The sequence below is a fragment of the Sardina pilchardus genome, chromosome 6 (assembly GCF_963854185.1).
Source record: "Sardina pilchardus chromosome 6, fSarPil1.1, whole genome shotgun sequence".
NCBI lineage: Eukaryota > Metazoa > Chordata > Actinopteri > Clupeiformes > Clupeidae > Sardina > Sardina pilchardus.
The window spans coordinates 14,287,014-14,303,113 of NC_084999.1; the positions used below are offsets into that span (position 1 = coordinate 14,287,014).

Genomic DNA, 16,100 nt, shown 5'->3' on the forward strand with positions numbered 1-16,100 from the left:
GACCACAACACCTCTGCACTTGCAGTTCCTCTGAAACTAGTACGGCACGTAACAATTAAAAATAGACATGAAGACAAGCAGACAGCAATAGACATGAAGATGTTTTTGCACAAACATTTTGACAACCCTCTCACCCACACACACACACAGACAAAATTGTATGTTCATTAGGACAGTGTTTTAGTGTTTCTATGTGTGCCATTAGCTACTGGATGCCTACATTTTCTCAGGGTAAATATCACACACACACACACACACACACACACACACACACAGACAGACAGCTCCTCTGAAACTGATACAGCACAACAAATACAAATGGACATGAAGACAACAATAGACATGCAGACAGCAACACACCCACACACCCACGGATTACCAGAAATACAGTTCCTCTGAAACCATATCAATAGATGACATGTTCATCCGGTAATGTGTCATATTACAACACCAATAGGGGTCATGTAAAACACAGAAGGTGTTGCAACAAAGCTCCTTCCAGAGATGCTCTGGCAAAATGGTTACTTTTTTGAACAAAACCAGCCATGCAATTGCATCTTCCATGCTAAATGTCAATATAACATTTGAATACTAGATTAACTTTTGTGAAGTATAATAATGCATTGTATGTAAATAATACAAAATGTGTTTGTATTTTTTTAAGTTGGACAACAGAATGAGATACGCCACTGGCTGGTGGCAATCACTGATCAGACTGAACATTTGGCTGTTGCTGACACTGAAACACAAAACACAACATCAACTTGTCATGGCTCTATCAACAAATATATGTAGGCTAATAGATGTGAGTTTTATCAAGTGATATGATCTATGGTCAAAATTACTTCAAGACTGCAGCTTTGTTCACAATACCGGGAACATGTTACCCACATGAAATGTCAAAATACTAAGCCCACACATCTGTGGGTGAAGCTAGTTTGTACACCCTTAACACACACACACACTTGTGTGAAGACAATCCGACACCCCACAGCAAATAGTTTTCTCGCACATTGGAAATTTCCACAGAGGGAGACTTTGGATGAAGGCCATAGCACATATTAATTTCATTAAAGCAACACTAAAACACTGTTCCTCTGTTGCACACATGCTATTTGTTTATCCAGCAAATTTGTCTGCCCACAGACAAAGTAGAGTATGTTGCATGATTTTATGAAAGTAGCCTATGATATATTGCGACATCGAAGTAGCTTCTGATGTCTCATTTCATCGAACTACAGATAGACTACCCGATCTGGTAAAAGTTACATAGTGCGGTTATAGCCGATAGAGGGCCGCGAAGTGAAAGCAGAAGTGCTGTTCACCCTGTTACAAGTTGATGAACCACTGAAATGATTTTGGAAAAAATGTTTTAAGGTATGAAGAACTCTTTTAGTGTTGCTTTAAACGAGAGACATAGAAAAAAATATCCCACAAATACTTTAGATAGATAGATAGATACTTTATTGATCCCCAAGGGGAAATTCAAGGTCCCAGCAGCTTAAGACATCACACACAACATACAGTACAATGCATGTCATAGAACCGTGAAGAACCGTGTGAACTTTTGACTCTACAGAGATTGACCAGAAACAATAATAAATAAATAAAAACAGAAATGACAAAGACTTACTACGGATATGACAATGATAATCCAACATCAGACATTGACGTGCACACACAACTGAAAGACACGGAAAACTAGACTAATATTGTAGCTAGACATTTTATTAAAAGTCATAAAAAGAATAGCTAGGGAGCTCATATACCATCCATCTAAAATGCTGGAGTTAAATTTAGAGTACCAGTGTGGGATTGTGCCTGCGATGTGCTTGATTATTATACAGTCTGATCGCTAGCACAAATGATTTATTGTACCTTTCTGTTCTGATTCTTTGTTGTAAAATTCTACCAGTTGACCTATTGCTTCCCATACATTTATAGTGGAGAGGGTGAGTAGGGTCTTTGAGGATTTCAGTCTTTTTTAGGATAAGATCATTGCTGAGATGTCAACACCTGGTCAAGTCTGATGATGTTTCTGGCCATCATGATCATACGCTGCAGTCTCTTTTGGTCCCTCGCATGCATGTTTCCAAACACGCAGATAAGACCAAAGGACAGAACACTCTGAAGGAGAGTCTATCTAATCTGAAATTCTTTAGCTTGAAGAACATTCTCTGATGCATTTTCTTAGTTTTGTTCAGTGCACATACATTAAAAGTCAATTTAGAGTCAATTTCAACTCCCAGGTATTTGTAGGTAGAGACAATCTCTACCATTTTGCCGTTCATATTTGAAGGGGGAACCATTAGTCTATTTTTGCTCAAATCTATAACCATCTCTTTTGTTTTCTTCGCATTGATTTCAAGGAAATTCTCTGAACACCACTGAGTGAAACCCTGTAATAGCTCACCTCATCTCTTTAATAGGCTACATACTCTCTTTACATAGATTACTCTCTTTGCCACTCACTCAGAACACACACACACTCACTCACACACTCACACATCCTTCCTTTGTACCTGAGCAGTGGGTTACAACACTTCTCAATACAGCATACAATATCATATTTAGCCTATTTATAATTATATGTTTCACATGTTAACACAACACTGAAACAAAACAAACAACAAAATCATGGGAAAAATCATTGGGCAGAAATAGCTTTTAGTGCCACTATAACATTAGGATGAATTTTTTTTTTTTTAAAGGTTATTTTTTGGGCTTTTTATGCCTTTAATTGGACAGGACAGTAGAGAGAATGACAGGAAGCGAGTAGGAGAGAGAGCTGGGGTGGGATCCGAAAAGGACCACGGGGCGGGAATCGAACCCGGCGGGTGGTGCAGGTGCCCCAGCCAGTTGCGCCACGGCTGGGGCCAACAACAGTGATTTCCCCAAGTAGGTTTTTTTATTGGAGAATTGTTTCACAGATTACAATCATCAAGATCACATTGGTAACAACAGTGATTTTACAAAGCTGGGAGCATTAACTTTTGCTACCCGAACCCCCATGTCATCCGTTCCTTATACTGTGTTGGTTCTGTTTAGGTTCTTCTCGTGGGAAAGGAAACTATGAGGGAAAAACTCATGGGGGAAGAGCTGGGACGTTCCTGGAAAAAGGTTGAGTTACGTCAGTGGGTGTTGGCCTTCCCCATGGCATCAATGGTCAGAAGCAAAGAGAATTCCCACAGAAAACAATGGTGATTAAAAACAAAATGTTGTAGCCTAGGCTATACTGAAAAATAAAGAAATTACAGAGGAAGCCTATGAGGCTACAGAACATCATAAAAGTATAGCCTTGTCTATTATATAGCCTACACTTAAGAACCAGGCCTAAGCCTATAGAAATATTACGCTATAGCCTGAGGTATCGTGAGATACACGCTTAAAATCATTCGCTGCTGACACGTTTACCCCAAATTACGTCATATTAAATGCATGCAAAAGCTGCACAAGACTAAGTTAGACTAACTAAGGCTGTAGGCCACATCAAGCGTGCAACCAAAAGTTGTAGACTGGAGGACCCGGCAAATGTAATAAATATTGTCAAGTGAACCACAATTTCTGCGCAATTTCATTCAGAGATGAGGCCTGCATAAAACACACGTGCATGGTGCTTCGTTTGTCTCCTGAACATTCCCCAGTCACCTGTTATCCAGACATGCATGATGACAACATTTAACTCAGAATGGAAATTGGTAGGCCTATAACCACATGTTACCAACAAACTAAGGGAAACTCACTGCTGGTTTTATAAACAGAAAGCATTTCGTAGACGTCATAGGTTGACACGCCTGTTACAAGAATAACCGCAAGCTATTTTCTAAATCTGACTAATAATTAAAAAGCTGCAGCCTACAGGTGCGAGTTTGCTTTGACGCTTTGTGTCTTGTTACATCGCTACATTTAGTCAGTCGGACCAAAAAATATGTTTGCAAACTGGCTAAATGGCTTAATCAATCCGTGTACTGTCTGCTCTCACATGATTCTCTTCTAACTGAGATATCTCGTGTCCCTGGATATTACAGAATTAACTATTAGACTACCATCAATTAATAACGTAGGCAACACCCAGGCAAAGTTTATAGGCTATGCGTAGGCCTACGTTTGGGAAGTTCGGAAACTGGCTAACCAATATGCAATGCGTCATGATGACCAGACCACAGAATCTTCCTTAACCGTGTCTGACCGGAGAGATGCGTGCATGATCACGCCCTGAAGGGAGCGAGGGGGATGGGACTCGCTAACCTCGCATATAAAATGATTGACAGATAGAATTCTGTTGACAGCTGATTTCTGACGACAGATCTATCCACAACAGAAACTGGACCTGGAAGTGGCGCTATGGTAGGCCTAATAGTTTACTTTTGACATTAGAGGTTCACTTTTGACAGTGTCAGTGCAGAGGTGGGACATTTTTAAACATCGTGCCAAAGTGTTGAAATAGTTCCTCATACAAAAGTAACTTAATTCTTACTTGTCTATGATCTGCAGCGTCCTCTCCAGGGATTGCTGGTCCGCAGAGCAAGCTACCCGGTACTTCTTCGATAATTTGCGACACAATTGAGTGGTAGACTAGGCTATGCTATAATGGAACTGCGGGTCGAAAGAAAAATAAACTAAACGTTTTCCAGATTAGGAAATATGTGTTCATTAATTTAGTGTTGTAGTGTTATCAAATAAGGAGCCATAGCCTGTGGTAGTGACCTTGCTTTACTAATCTCTACTCGTGGTTTTTCTGGAGCTGCGTCTGCACTACGTACTGTAAGTTTATATCTGAGTAGTTGCATGAGAGCTTCGTGTTGTTAAGGGAATTGTTTATGTAGTTGTCATAGTTACAAGTTGATCCTAAGTAGTGGGTGGGTAGTCGATATTGTTTGCATTACGGCCGTCTGTTTAATTGCGCTGAGACTGGCCTTGGTCTTGTGAGTTTTTCGCGGGGGTGGTATTTTTAAGTGTAGCTGGACGAAGTAGACTCGTGACCTTGCTTTACTAATCTCTACTCGTGGTTTTTCTGGAGCTGCGTCTGCACTACGTACTGTAAGTTTATATCTGAGTAGTTGCATGAGAGCTTCGTGTTGTTAAGGGAATTGTTTATGTAGTTGTCATAGTTACAAGTTGATCCTAAGTAGTGGGTGGGTAGTCGATATTGTTTGCATTACGGCCGTCTGTTTAATTGCGCTGAGACTGGCCTTGGTCTTGTGAGTTTTTCGCGGGGGTGGTATTTTTAAGTGTAGCTGGACGAAGTAGACTCGTGACCTTGCTTTACTAATCTCTACTCGTGGTTTTTCTGGAGCTGCGTCTGCACTACGTACTGTAAGTTTATATCTGAGTAGTTGCATGAGAGCTTCGTGTTGTTAAGGGAATTGTTTATGTAGTTGTCATAGTTACAAGTTGATCCTAAGTAGTGGGTGGGTAGTCGATATTGTTTGCATTACGGCCGTCTGTTTAATTGCGCTGAGACTGGCCTTGGTCTTGTGAGTTTTTCGCGGGGGTGGTATTTTTAAGTGTAGCTGGACGAAGTAGACTCGTGACCTTGCTTTACTAATCTCTACTCGTGGTTTTTCTGGAGCTGCGTCTGCACTACGTACTGTAAGTTTATATCTGAGTAGTTGCATGAGAGCTTCGTGTTGTTAAGGGAATTGTTTATGTAGTTGTCATAGTTACAAGTTGATCCTAAGTAGTGGGTGGGTAGTCGATATTGTTTGCATTACGGCCGTCTGTTTAATTGCGCTGAGACTGGCCTTGGTCTTGTGAGTTTTTCGCGGGGGTGGTATTTTTAAGTGTAGCTGGACGAAGTAGACTCGTGACCTTGCTTTACTAATCTCTACTCGTGGTTTTTCTGGAGCTGCGTCTGCACTACGTACTGTAAGTTTATATCTGAGTAGTTGCATGAGAGCTTCGTGTTGTTAAGGGAATTGTTTATGTAGTTGTCATAGTTACAAGTTGATCCTAAGTAGTGGGTGGGTAGTCGATATTGTTTGCATTACGGCCGTCTGTTTAATTGCGCTGAGACTGGCCTTGGTCTTGTGAGTTTTTCGCGGGGGTGGTCTTCAGCTAATTCAACTAGGAGTATTTAAAGTGGCTTTTGTGCTGGAGCGTCAGCGGAAGCGTCAGCGGAAGCGTCAGCTCTCGTGTGAATCCGTCCTCGTGTGAAGACTTACTCGTGTCAAGACGAATTGAGTCTACCTGCGACGAGTCCACCGAGCAAGGACACAAGCAAGGCACCTCTCAGATAAGTTCACTCTTGTCTCACCTTGTCTTGTTATCTGCCATCCTACTGGTAATAATGTGCATTCAACATAAACAAGTTTATATGCGCTCTAATGCCGTAAGGCAACAAGCTTCATATCCTACTTTTTCTATGGGGCTGTGGAATTGCCAATCTGCAGTGAACAAAGCTAATTTCATTCCTGCTCTGGCCTCACAGCTATCACTTCAGTTGGTTGCGCTTACAGAGACATGGATTAGGCCAGAAAATACTGCTACACCTGCAGCGTTGTCGACCAATTATGCTTTTTCGCATACCTGTCGCTCCTCTGGTAGAGGAGGCGGGGCAGGCTTTCTGATCTCTGATGACTGGAGGTTTACTCAGTTGCTACCGACTCAAAACCACAGCTCATTTGAATATCATGCCATCATGATAACTGAACCATACAAATTATACTTGGTGGTTATTTATCGCCCTCCAGGACAGCTTGGCAACTTTGTGAATGAGTTGGACATTCTACTGTCTGCCATTCCAATGGATACGTGCCCTCTGTTGATCCTTGGTGATTTTAACATTCATCTGGATAACTCCTCTTCAGTTGACTTCCTGTCCTTACTCTCCTCCTTTAGTATAACACGTGTTCACAGTCCTCCTACTCACAAGGCTGGTAAGGATCTTGATATGATTCTGCTACGTAACTGTACTGCAGACAACGTTTGGGTTAATCCTCTACATGTATCAGATCATTACTTCATTAGATTCTCTGTGCGTCTCCTTGATAACCCTACAGTTCCTGCTCCGACGATGTCATTCCGACGGAACCTCAGAAGCCTCTCAAGTGAACATTTTGCAACATTAGTAACTTCTGCTCTACCTATTCCAAGCTCATTCTCATCACTTGAGGTTAATGATGCTACAGACACTCTTTGCTCTACACTGGCATCCTGTCTGAATGCAGCATGTCCTCTTTCCACAAGACCCACTCGTTCTAAACCTCGCCATCCATGGCTGACAAACAGTATACGCTCAGTACGCAAGGAACTTAGAGCTGCTGAAAGGAAATGGCGTAAATCTGGAGATAGAAATGATCTTAGTAAATACCAGTCTATGCTATCATCTTTTTCATCCACTGTCACACTTGCAAAAAGAACATATTATCAGAGTAAGATTGAGAACGCCACTGACAGCAGAAAACTTTTTGCTATGTTCAAGTCTCTTCTCAATCCTCCACCACCGCCATCAGCTACTTCACTGTCAGCAGATGACTTTGCAACATTTTTCACTGAGAAAGTTGCTAAGATAAGTGCTCAGTTTGATGACCCTATAAGAAGGACTCTGCCTGGTGTTAGCATGATGCCATCATTGGACTTTTTCTCTCCTCTTGATGAGGAAGCGGTCTCTCAACTGCTTCAGCGAAGCCGTCCAACAACATGCCCTTTGGATCCTGTCCCGTCTACTCTCCTGCAGTCTATAGCACCCGCTATTATACCGGCAGTCACACATGTATTTAATACTTCACTCAGTTCTGGAATAGTTCCTTCTTCTTTTAAACAGGCAAGAATTACGCCTTTGCTGAAGAAAAGTACACTTAATTCAACTGATGTGAAAAACTACAGACCTGTCTCCCTTCTTCCTTTCTTGTCAAAGGTTTTGGAGAAAGTGGTCTTCAAGCAAATGTGTGACTTCCTCTATCAGAATAACCTACTAGACCCTATGCAGTCTGGTTTCAAGAGTGGTCATTCTACTGAAACTGCTCTTCTATCTGTGACTGAAGCATTGAGAGTAGCTAAGTCCTCTGCTCAGTCATCAGTGTTAATTCTGTTAGATTTATCTGCAGCCTTTGATACGGTTAACCATGACATTCTCCTTTCTACACTATATGAACTGGGAATTTCTGGGAAAGCTCTTGACTGGTTCAAGTCTTACCTTAAAGGGCGTTCTTTTAGCGTGTCTTGGCAGGGACAGATATCAAAGTCTCATGACCTCACTACAGGAGTCCCCCAAGGATCAGTATTAGGACCCCTCCTTTTCTCTATTTACACCACTTCTTTAGGTGGGATTATTCGCTCTCATGGATTTGAATATCATTGCTATGCGGACGACACTCAACTTTTCCTATCCTTCCCACCTGAGGACTCTAGTGTTTCCCATCGGATCTCTGCATGCCTGAAGGACATTTCAATCTGGATGAAGGATCAGCACCTTCAGCTTAATCTTTCCAAAACTGAGCTCTTGGTGTTTCCAGCAAAAACAGCTATTCCCCAACAGATCAATATCCAGCTTGATTCATCCTCACTGACTCCAACCAGATCGGCACGTAACTTGGGTGTCATAATTGATGACCAACTTACTTTCTCTGAGCATGTTGCCTCAATTGCAAAGTCATGTCGGTATACCCTGTACAACATTAGGAAGATCAGACCTTATCTGACACAAGATTCCACTCAGCTTCTTGTACAGGCAATGGTTATCTCCAAGCTGGACTACTGTAATTCTCTGTTAGCTGGCCTACCTGCTTGTGTATTAAGACCACTACAGTTGATTCAGAATGCTGCAGCACGACTGGTCTTCAATCAGCCAAAGAGGACACATGTAACCCCTCTCCTAGTTACTCTCCACTGGCTCCCTATAGTAGCCAGAATTAAATTTAAATCTCTCACTCTGGCCTATAGGACACTGACTGGATCTGCTCCCAGCTACTTCAGTTCTTTAATCACGATGTACATTCCCAACCGCCCATTGCGATCTTCTGAGGAGCGTCTGTTATGTCGACCAACCATACATGCTAGGTCAAATTGTAGATCCTATTCTTCAGTGGTTCCATGTTGGTGGAATGAGTTACCCAGTGCTCTCCGTTCCAGCAACAGCTTTGGATCTTTTAAGAGGGGTCTTAAGGCATATTTATTTAATATGCACTTAGTCCTTTGAGTTTGTGATGTGTTATGGTTTGTATAATAGTATTGTTTTGTTATAATTTGTCTATTGATAGAATTTGAAATTTATTTTGCTATTGTCCTTAAATTTAGCCATACCATGCTTTAGTTATTATTATCATATATAATTAACTGAGTGACTTATTTGATTGCTATTCTCATTTCACTGTTTTATTTCTCATTAGGTTAGTGCTTAAAATTAATTATTGTTCTACTGATAATATTACTATTCTCCCTAGTTTGTAATTGTTCACTGTTAATTTAATTTGTATTGTTATTTATTTGTATGTCGCTTTGGACAAAGGCGTCTGCTAAATAACCATAACCATAGCCATAGTGATGTTGACGTTCGTTCAGTGTGCGCGCGTCTGCGCTATTGTAACTGAACAATTAGATAACGTGGGTAGAAGCAAGATAACGTGAGTGAAGCGGATTTTTTGCTTTTCATGAAAACATCATTGGCTAGAGTTAGTCTAATAGAATCACAATGGAATTAACAGGTGTTTGAGAGTTGACACTATTGTTGCCTGCCACTGATTCTTGAGAATTTGCCTAAAACAGGTTTTAATTTAGAAAAAAAAAAGTTAGTTAAATTACAAAATCTGAAGGTATGTCATTATAGACCAAGGTCTTAGCTGTTCAGCAATATACCGATGCAACCTTTCATAAAATAGGCATTTTTCCAGTACTTATACAACGTTTTTTTAGGCCTAAATAAAAAAAGTATGCTTTTTTAATCCAACAACCATATTTTTGAATTAAAACAGACTATTACTTTAATAGCTACACCACTGAAGAAACATATTGTAAGCATATTTATTTAAAACAAATAAAAAATGAATCTGATGGTGTGACACTAATCTGACGGTGTTGACAGTGGTTTCATTACAACATAAAATTCCAAAATGAATACCACTCAAGTCTTGCTTGACAACTTTATTTAACTATTTGGTCCAAAAAGCCTCCGTTGAGGACCATTTGGAGGCTTTTTTCACCACCGTTAAGCAGAAAACCTGACGGGTGACATCTGACGGTGGTGACAAAAATCTACTCTTTCACATGATATGCATGAATTGTTCACATTATCCACCCTGTTTGCATCCTATTGCTGGCTACTTCAAACCTCTTCTTAAAAAGTAAACATTTATTTTATAATCTAATCTAATATTTTGTATACAAAAGAGACGGTGTTGACATGTTATGGTTGTGACAGTAGCAGTGTCCAAAAATATGAACAACTTTAAGAGAAAATAGCAAACTAATGGGAGCTTGAGTGATCTTAAAGCATGCAGTACGGCTGAAGGTTTGAAAATGAGGTCCTCAAGAATGTAGTTGACCTTGTAGTTGCCTGATTTTATTGCCTTTTATAAATATCTGACGGTGGTGACGAAAATGTGGGACACATTTTGAGCAGCCACGAAATAATAGTAAATATTGCTCAAAACGTACTGTTTAGAGCACAGGTGTCAAACTCAAGGCCCGCGGGCCAGATGCGGCCCGCCACGTCATTTCATATGGCCCGCGAGAGCTTTAAGGGTCTGATACAGTATGTGGCCCGCGAGAGCTTAAAAGGTCCGATACAGTTTTTGCGTATAGGCAATACACTGCAATACAATGCACGCATGTGAGACTGACAGGGAAGCAACATCAACCACCTTCCTCTATGATCAGTGCAACTGGCTACATCAGATGTGATAGCAACGTGTACGTGTGAAAACAAAATAGACCCGTATTCTAAACTATTTTAGCGAACGGAGCGCCTAAATTACGCGCTCGGTTTAGCCTGCCTGTGAAACGCATGATTGTTTGAAGTGCGTGTGCTTCTTTGAGAGGGGAATCGATGTAAGTTGTAAACTACGTGATACGTTTACGTCTACGTTTAAAAGGCATGTATAATTGTGTGTAGTCCTATTATCCAAAAATCCAGCTCCAAATCCTTGCTAATCGAGCAAGTGATTGTTTGGCCAAAAGCGAAAATAAGCCTATTCTGACCGAGAAGAGGTGCATTCATATCAGGCAAGCAGAGGTATGCTAGAAGTTTGTAGTAATCGCCCTGTTGCTTTGCATTTTCATTTCAGTTTAAAACGAACAACATAGAATCCACACAACACCTTTCAACTTTAAAACTTCAGAGAAAAAGTCCACCGGGACTGTTCGCTTCTACTGTATGTGTATGGAACGGTGTAGGCTAGTGACGCATTTCATATGGATGCACTTTTTGACATGACAGTTAGCCTACTCGTTTGCATCACTTGCTACATGTAAAACTGCATTTCGTTACTGGTATTTCACTCGTGCAATGACAGTAAAGTTGAATATACTCGAATCTAAAAACTCAGAAATATGAAAAAAAAAGAATCCATGGCATGATCTCTTCCTGACTGACCAGTGACCCTCATTGAAAAGTCAAACTGTATGGAACTGACAGTGGTGTTTTGTTTTTACAAAACATAACAATAATAAAAAAGAACATGTCATGCTGATACTTTTTGCTCTTCTCGATTTTAGAAGTTTTACCGATGCTAAAGATTTTGTGGCTGGTGCTACAAATCTTAGAAGTTACATCTGGCCCTTTGAGGGCAACCATTGGGCTGATGTGGCCCTCGGTGAAAATGAGTTTGACACCCCTGGTTTAGAGTTTCTAATACATAATACAATGTACTCTTTCATGTGGTAAAGATATCATTAAATTAAATGATTGCTTTTAGTGTTTTTGATCAAGTCAAAATGATTATCTCCTATTCGAGGACAACTGATTTTGTAGGGTATGGGCCAGCATATAATCATTAAATTAATACAAAAATAAAATAAACCTTTAAAAGAGCCTCACATTTGTGCAAAGGACCCCCTGATTATAACCTTGATTCTTTTTGTTCATGGAAATGGTATTAATTTCCAACAGAATCAGCACTCTTAGTGAGACATGTTTTAGGCAAATTCTCAAGAATCAGTGCTGATAACACAATTCCCATTCCAAACATTTTTCATTGAGGCAGGCTTCAAAAGATTATTTTGAATGTTTAGGGCCTTTAGCCTATATGCCGAGGCTCCTTACAAAATATAGTCTATTGAAGCGGAGGCCTATCATTCATTAATAGCCCAGTGCATGGTTCTCACGTAGGGTGAACTGAGTACAGTTGAGACACTTTTTGCGTTTTGATTTTGCACACAAAAATAGATAGTGGAAAGAATTTCCACATGACATGTCACACGTTTTATGAGCGTGTAGACTTAAATATTATAAATCAATAATACCCATAAGTAGTTTATATTTTCCACAATTAACTCATAAACATAGGGTGCATTTTTGTCTCGACGGCGTCTCAACTGTAGCCTACCCTATGAAGTACAGTAGGCTAAGTATAGTAAACCGTTCATTGCAACATTTTGTGAATAAACCCCTAGAAATTGCAAAATGTTTTTAATTGAACTTCATTAATTTAATTTACATTAGCATTTTGTTAAAGGGGTTCGAAACATGTACAAAACATGTGACGCAGGAACAGATATGGCCACCGCACAAATGGAATGTTGGAGTAATGTCTCAACTGTCCCCCGCAGAGCACCTCGCACATTTCCCTAGATTTTGCAACGACCTTACATGACATAATGTCATAAAATATGTAAATTATCTCTTACTCCTAGATGTCAAGTTACGGCAAACGGAAACTGGTGGAATTATTTTATGATGTAATATCCCCTTACTCATGGCTTGCATTTGAGGTAAGAGTTGATATTTTGTTGAATATCGGTTTTGAATGTTTTAATTGTGTACCCATGTACCCATACTAGCCTACATGCTTGTTTTTAAACTGAGAAATAGGTTTAACTCATGGGGATAAGTCCTTACCATCTGTTTTAGGTGATCTGTCGGTACAGGAACATATGGAATATCGATCTGAAGCTGCGACCAGCCCTTCTGGGTGGAGTCTATAAAGGTTCCGGTAAGGAACACATTTAATCCTCTACAAACCAACACAGAGGTTGTGCTAATTTCATGACATGCCTTTTGATAGTTACACAATCCACTATATCTTGCGCTTTGTTGGCTGCACTTTACTCTCTGCTTTGTTCTCTTTAAAAAAAAAATGTTACTTTCTGTAATGTTTTTTATTAAGCCAGAGCAGATTTCACATTAGGACTACATCTTTAGTTGTCACTCCAATCTTATAAATGCACTGACTCTAATTAACAAACTTGTTTGTTAATTAGAGTCAGTGCATTTATAAGATTGGAGGAGATTGACACTCAAAATCACACTCTACAAGCTTCATTTGTATTTTACAGAAATAGGTTGTTTAACATTCGGGTGCGAGTTTAACAGTTTTGTCAGGGTGAAGTCAGGCGCACAAGGTTGGCAAAGTCAGGACGAAGTTAATTAGTGGGTCTCACCCATTTCAGAGTCTTTACCTTGACTTAACCTCCCGCTACTTATATTGCTGCCGAACTTCCCCTAAGATTATGCTTTAGTTTGTACTGTATGTTTAGAATGGTAAACTGATGGCATTTCCTGTCCAAATCTACTCAGCCTTTGATTCTGTCAAAGTTGTATAGAAATGGTGCAATATGAATGGATCACCAGACTCATAATTGTAACTTATAGGTAATAGGAGTCCTGATGATGTTCCAAGAAAATTCCACTACATGGCAGCAGACCTTCTCCGCTTGGGCGCCTACACTGGAGTTCCACTCAGAGTTCCTGCTCAGCCTGTCAACGTTTTGATGGCGAAAGGTACGCTCAGATTGGATTTAAATGCTATTAGTAGTCAAAAGATTAAGACGATTTTAAGATTGAGATACTTCATATTTGCACCATTCTGTTCTTATGTCATACATCTCTCATGCTATTCTCTGGCGATAGTTACTGTATCTGCATGTGTCAGTGTTACATCTCTCTGCCATTCGTTACCAGGTTCTCTGGAAGCCATGCGCTTTGTGACTGCAGCGGCTGAGAAGGAGACAGGTGGTGATGCCCAGGTGGAGAAGGTCTCCAGGGAGCTGTGGATGAGGATCTGGAGTAATAGCCAAGACATCAACCAGCTCACCTCACTTGCAGAGGTACCATATTTCTACCTAGACACTATAGCCGACCCATCACATAGCTGAAGTACCGGTATGTTTGTGTGATTGTTGTGTACATGTTTGACTGTTTAGTCAGGTAGGCCTACATGTATGTGTCTTCAACTTGCGTTTTTTATTAGCTTAACCAATTATTAATTTGAACACCAATAACTGACATCAGTGCAGTGCAGTCTCAGACAAGAAGATCCCTGGAACTGTGCTTCAACAGTCCCACCCATCACATTATCTGATGCACTGTATGTTTGTGTGATTGTGGTGTGTACATGTCTGCGTGTTTACGCGTGATATGTTGATTTGCATATACTTTTCTCACCATAGGCGGGTCTACATGCTGGACTTTCTGACAAGAAAGTACAAGAATTACTGGAAATGTCCAGGAGTAAGTCAGTCAAGGACAAGTTGTGGACAACTACCCAAGAAGCCCTTGATTATGGGGTTAGTTCCTTTAAATTCACTTTGATTTGTATTTCTCTGCTGGCGTAAAACTTTACTTGTGATTGATTTTTTCTCCATGCACTCCAGTACACTCTCGGGGTCAGTCTACGTTGCGTTTGCAGGATGGAATTTCATTTTAGTTTTGGTGCTAGTAAAAACTTGTTCGGTTTTGACTTTACGGACTTTACTATCTGTATTATTTTTTGATATACCATTGCTCACAGTGTCTTTTTACCGCCCCTCCTTCTTAGGGTTTTGGATTTCCCCTCACAGTGTGCCATGTAAACGGAGAGGCCAAAATCTTCTTTGGATCAGACAGATTTGAACTAATGGCTCACTGTCTCGGTTAGTAAAACACTTGAATTATGTTATTTGTTAAGTAATTTTTTTTTAATTTATTTTGAGTTGATCATATCACATGATGATGTAACTAACTGTAACAAGCCACTATCTATATTTGCTGTTCACCTATTGCACAGCTGGTAAGCTGATGACACATGGGACAACTTTTTGAGCAGTGTTGCATGGCAACTATTGTGGTTCTGGCAGCTGCCAGTGATGTTGGGCAACAATTTATTTTCTGGAGAACTTTAATCATCAATAGGCAAATCGCCATGGTTATCCAATCAGAATAAATGGAACTGGTTATGTGGTTGCCCCGCAACATTGCTCAAAATGTTGTCCCGTGTACCATCCATCACCTTTGGCCATATTCAAACCTCCCATGTCTATTTTTCCAATCATGTCTTTGTCACATGTTGCAGGTGAAAAGTGGATGGGACCACAGCCTGTGCACCCGTCAGTAACTCTCAGTCAACAACCAGCCTATATGAGAGCAGCCATGGCCCACTGACATTCCCTTTGGACCGAGACATTGATATCTTCTTTAATGACAGCTTGTGTACATATTACAGATATTAATATATTTTTGTCAAGTTATGTCAATTTATTTATATATTTGATGTTATAAAATATGTTATATTTTCTAAATATGGTGTTCTTAGTCATTTCTTAGCCTCCAAACACTTGGCTTCTTCTGATCTCTATGTCCAGAACACAGATGACCAATGATAACTCAATGGCAGGCATTCTTTTTGCAACATGTTTACCAGGCAGTTGCCCTTTGGGTCACAGCGTCTGCTGCTAGTGTAGGCCTACACTGCCATGTACAATCACTAGTAAACACATCGTGGGAGGGGAGTCTTTGTATGACCACGGGCGAATGGTCTTACATTTCACATGAGCCACACGGCTTGGTAGGAGGTCCTATTTTGTTGAAGCTGTAGCGTACACATTAGCTATAACTATTTTACATCTTACTCTTAGTCTTATCCATGCTTAACAGACCAACAGTTTATCACTGTGGTGGTGTTGCATAACACAATTGATTATATTGATTTACATGTTTTATGGTTTCTGTTCAAACACGCACACACACA

At 40.3% G+C, this 16,100-nt stretch overlaps 1 protein-coding gene across 2 annotated transcripts; it reads left to right on the forward strand.

Annotated features, from left to right (window-relative positions):
• The first annotated feature begins 4,236 nt into the window (after positions 1–4,236).
• LOC134082676 (glutathione S-transferase kappa 1-like) lies at positions 4,237–15,645 on the forward strand. 2 transcript variants are annotated; one of them, XM_062538570.1, is made up of 8 exons: positions 4,237–4,347; positions 12,790–12,867; positions 13,007–13,088; positions 13,748–13,876; positions 14,057–14,202; positions 14,545–14,661; positions 14,913–15,006; positions 15,426–15,645. In XM_062538570.1, exons 1-8 carry the CDS (start codon positions 4,345–4,347, stop codon positions 15,512–15,514), a joined length of 738 nt encoding a protein of 245 aa, XP_062394554.1. In that variant the 5' UTR covers positions 4,237–4,344; the 3' UTR covers positions 15,515–15,645. The 2 variants fall into 2 exon arrangements, with proteins under 2 accessions (XP_062394554.1, XP_062394555.1); XM_062538571.1 differs by lacking the exon at positions 4,237–4,347 and having other exon boundaries at positions 8,739–12,867.
• The last annotated feature ends 455 nt before the right edge of the window (positions 15,646–16,100 follow it).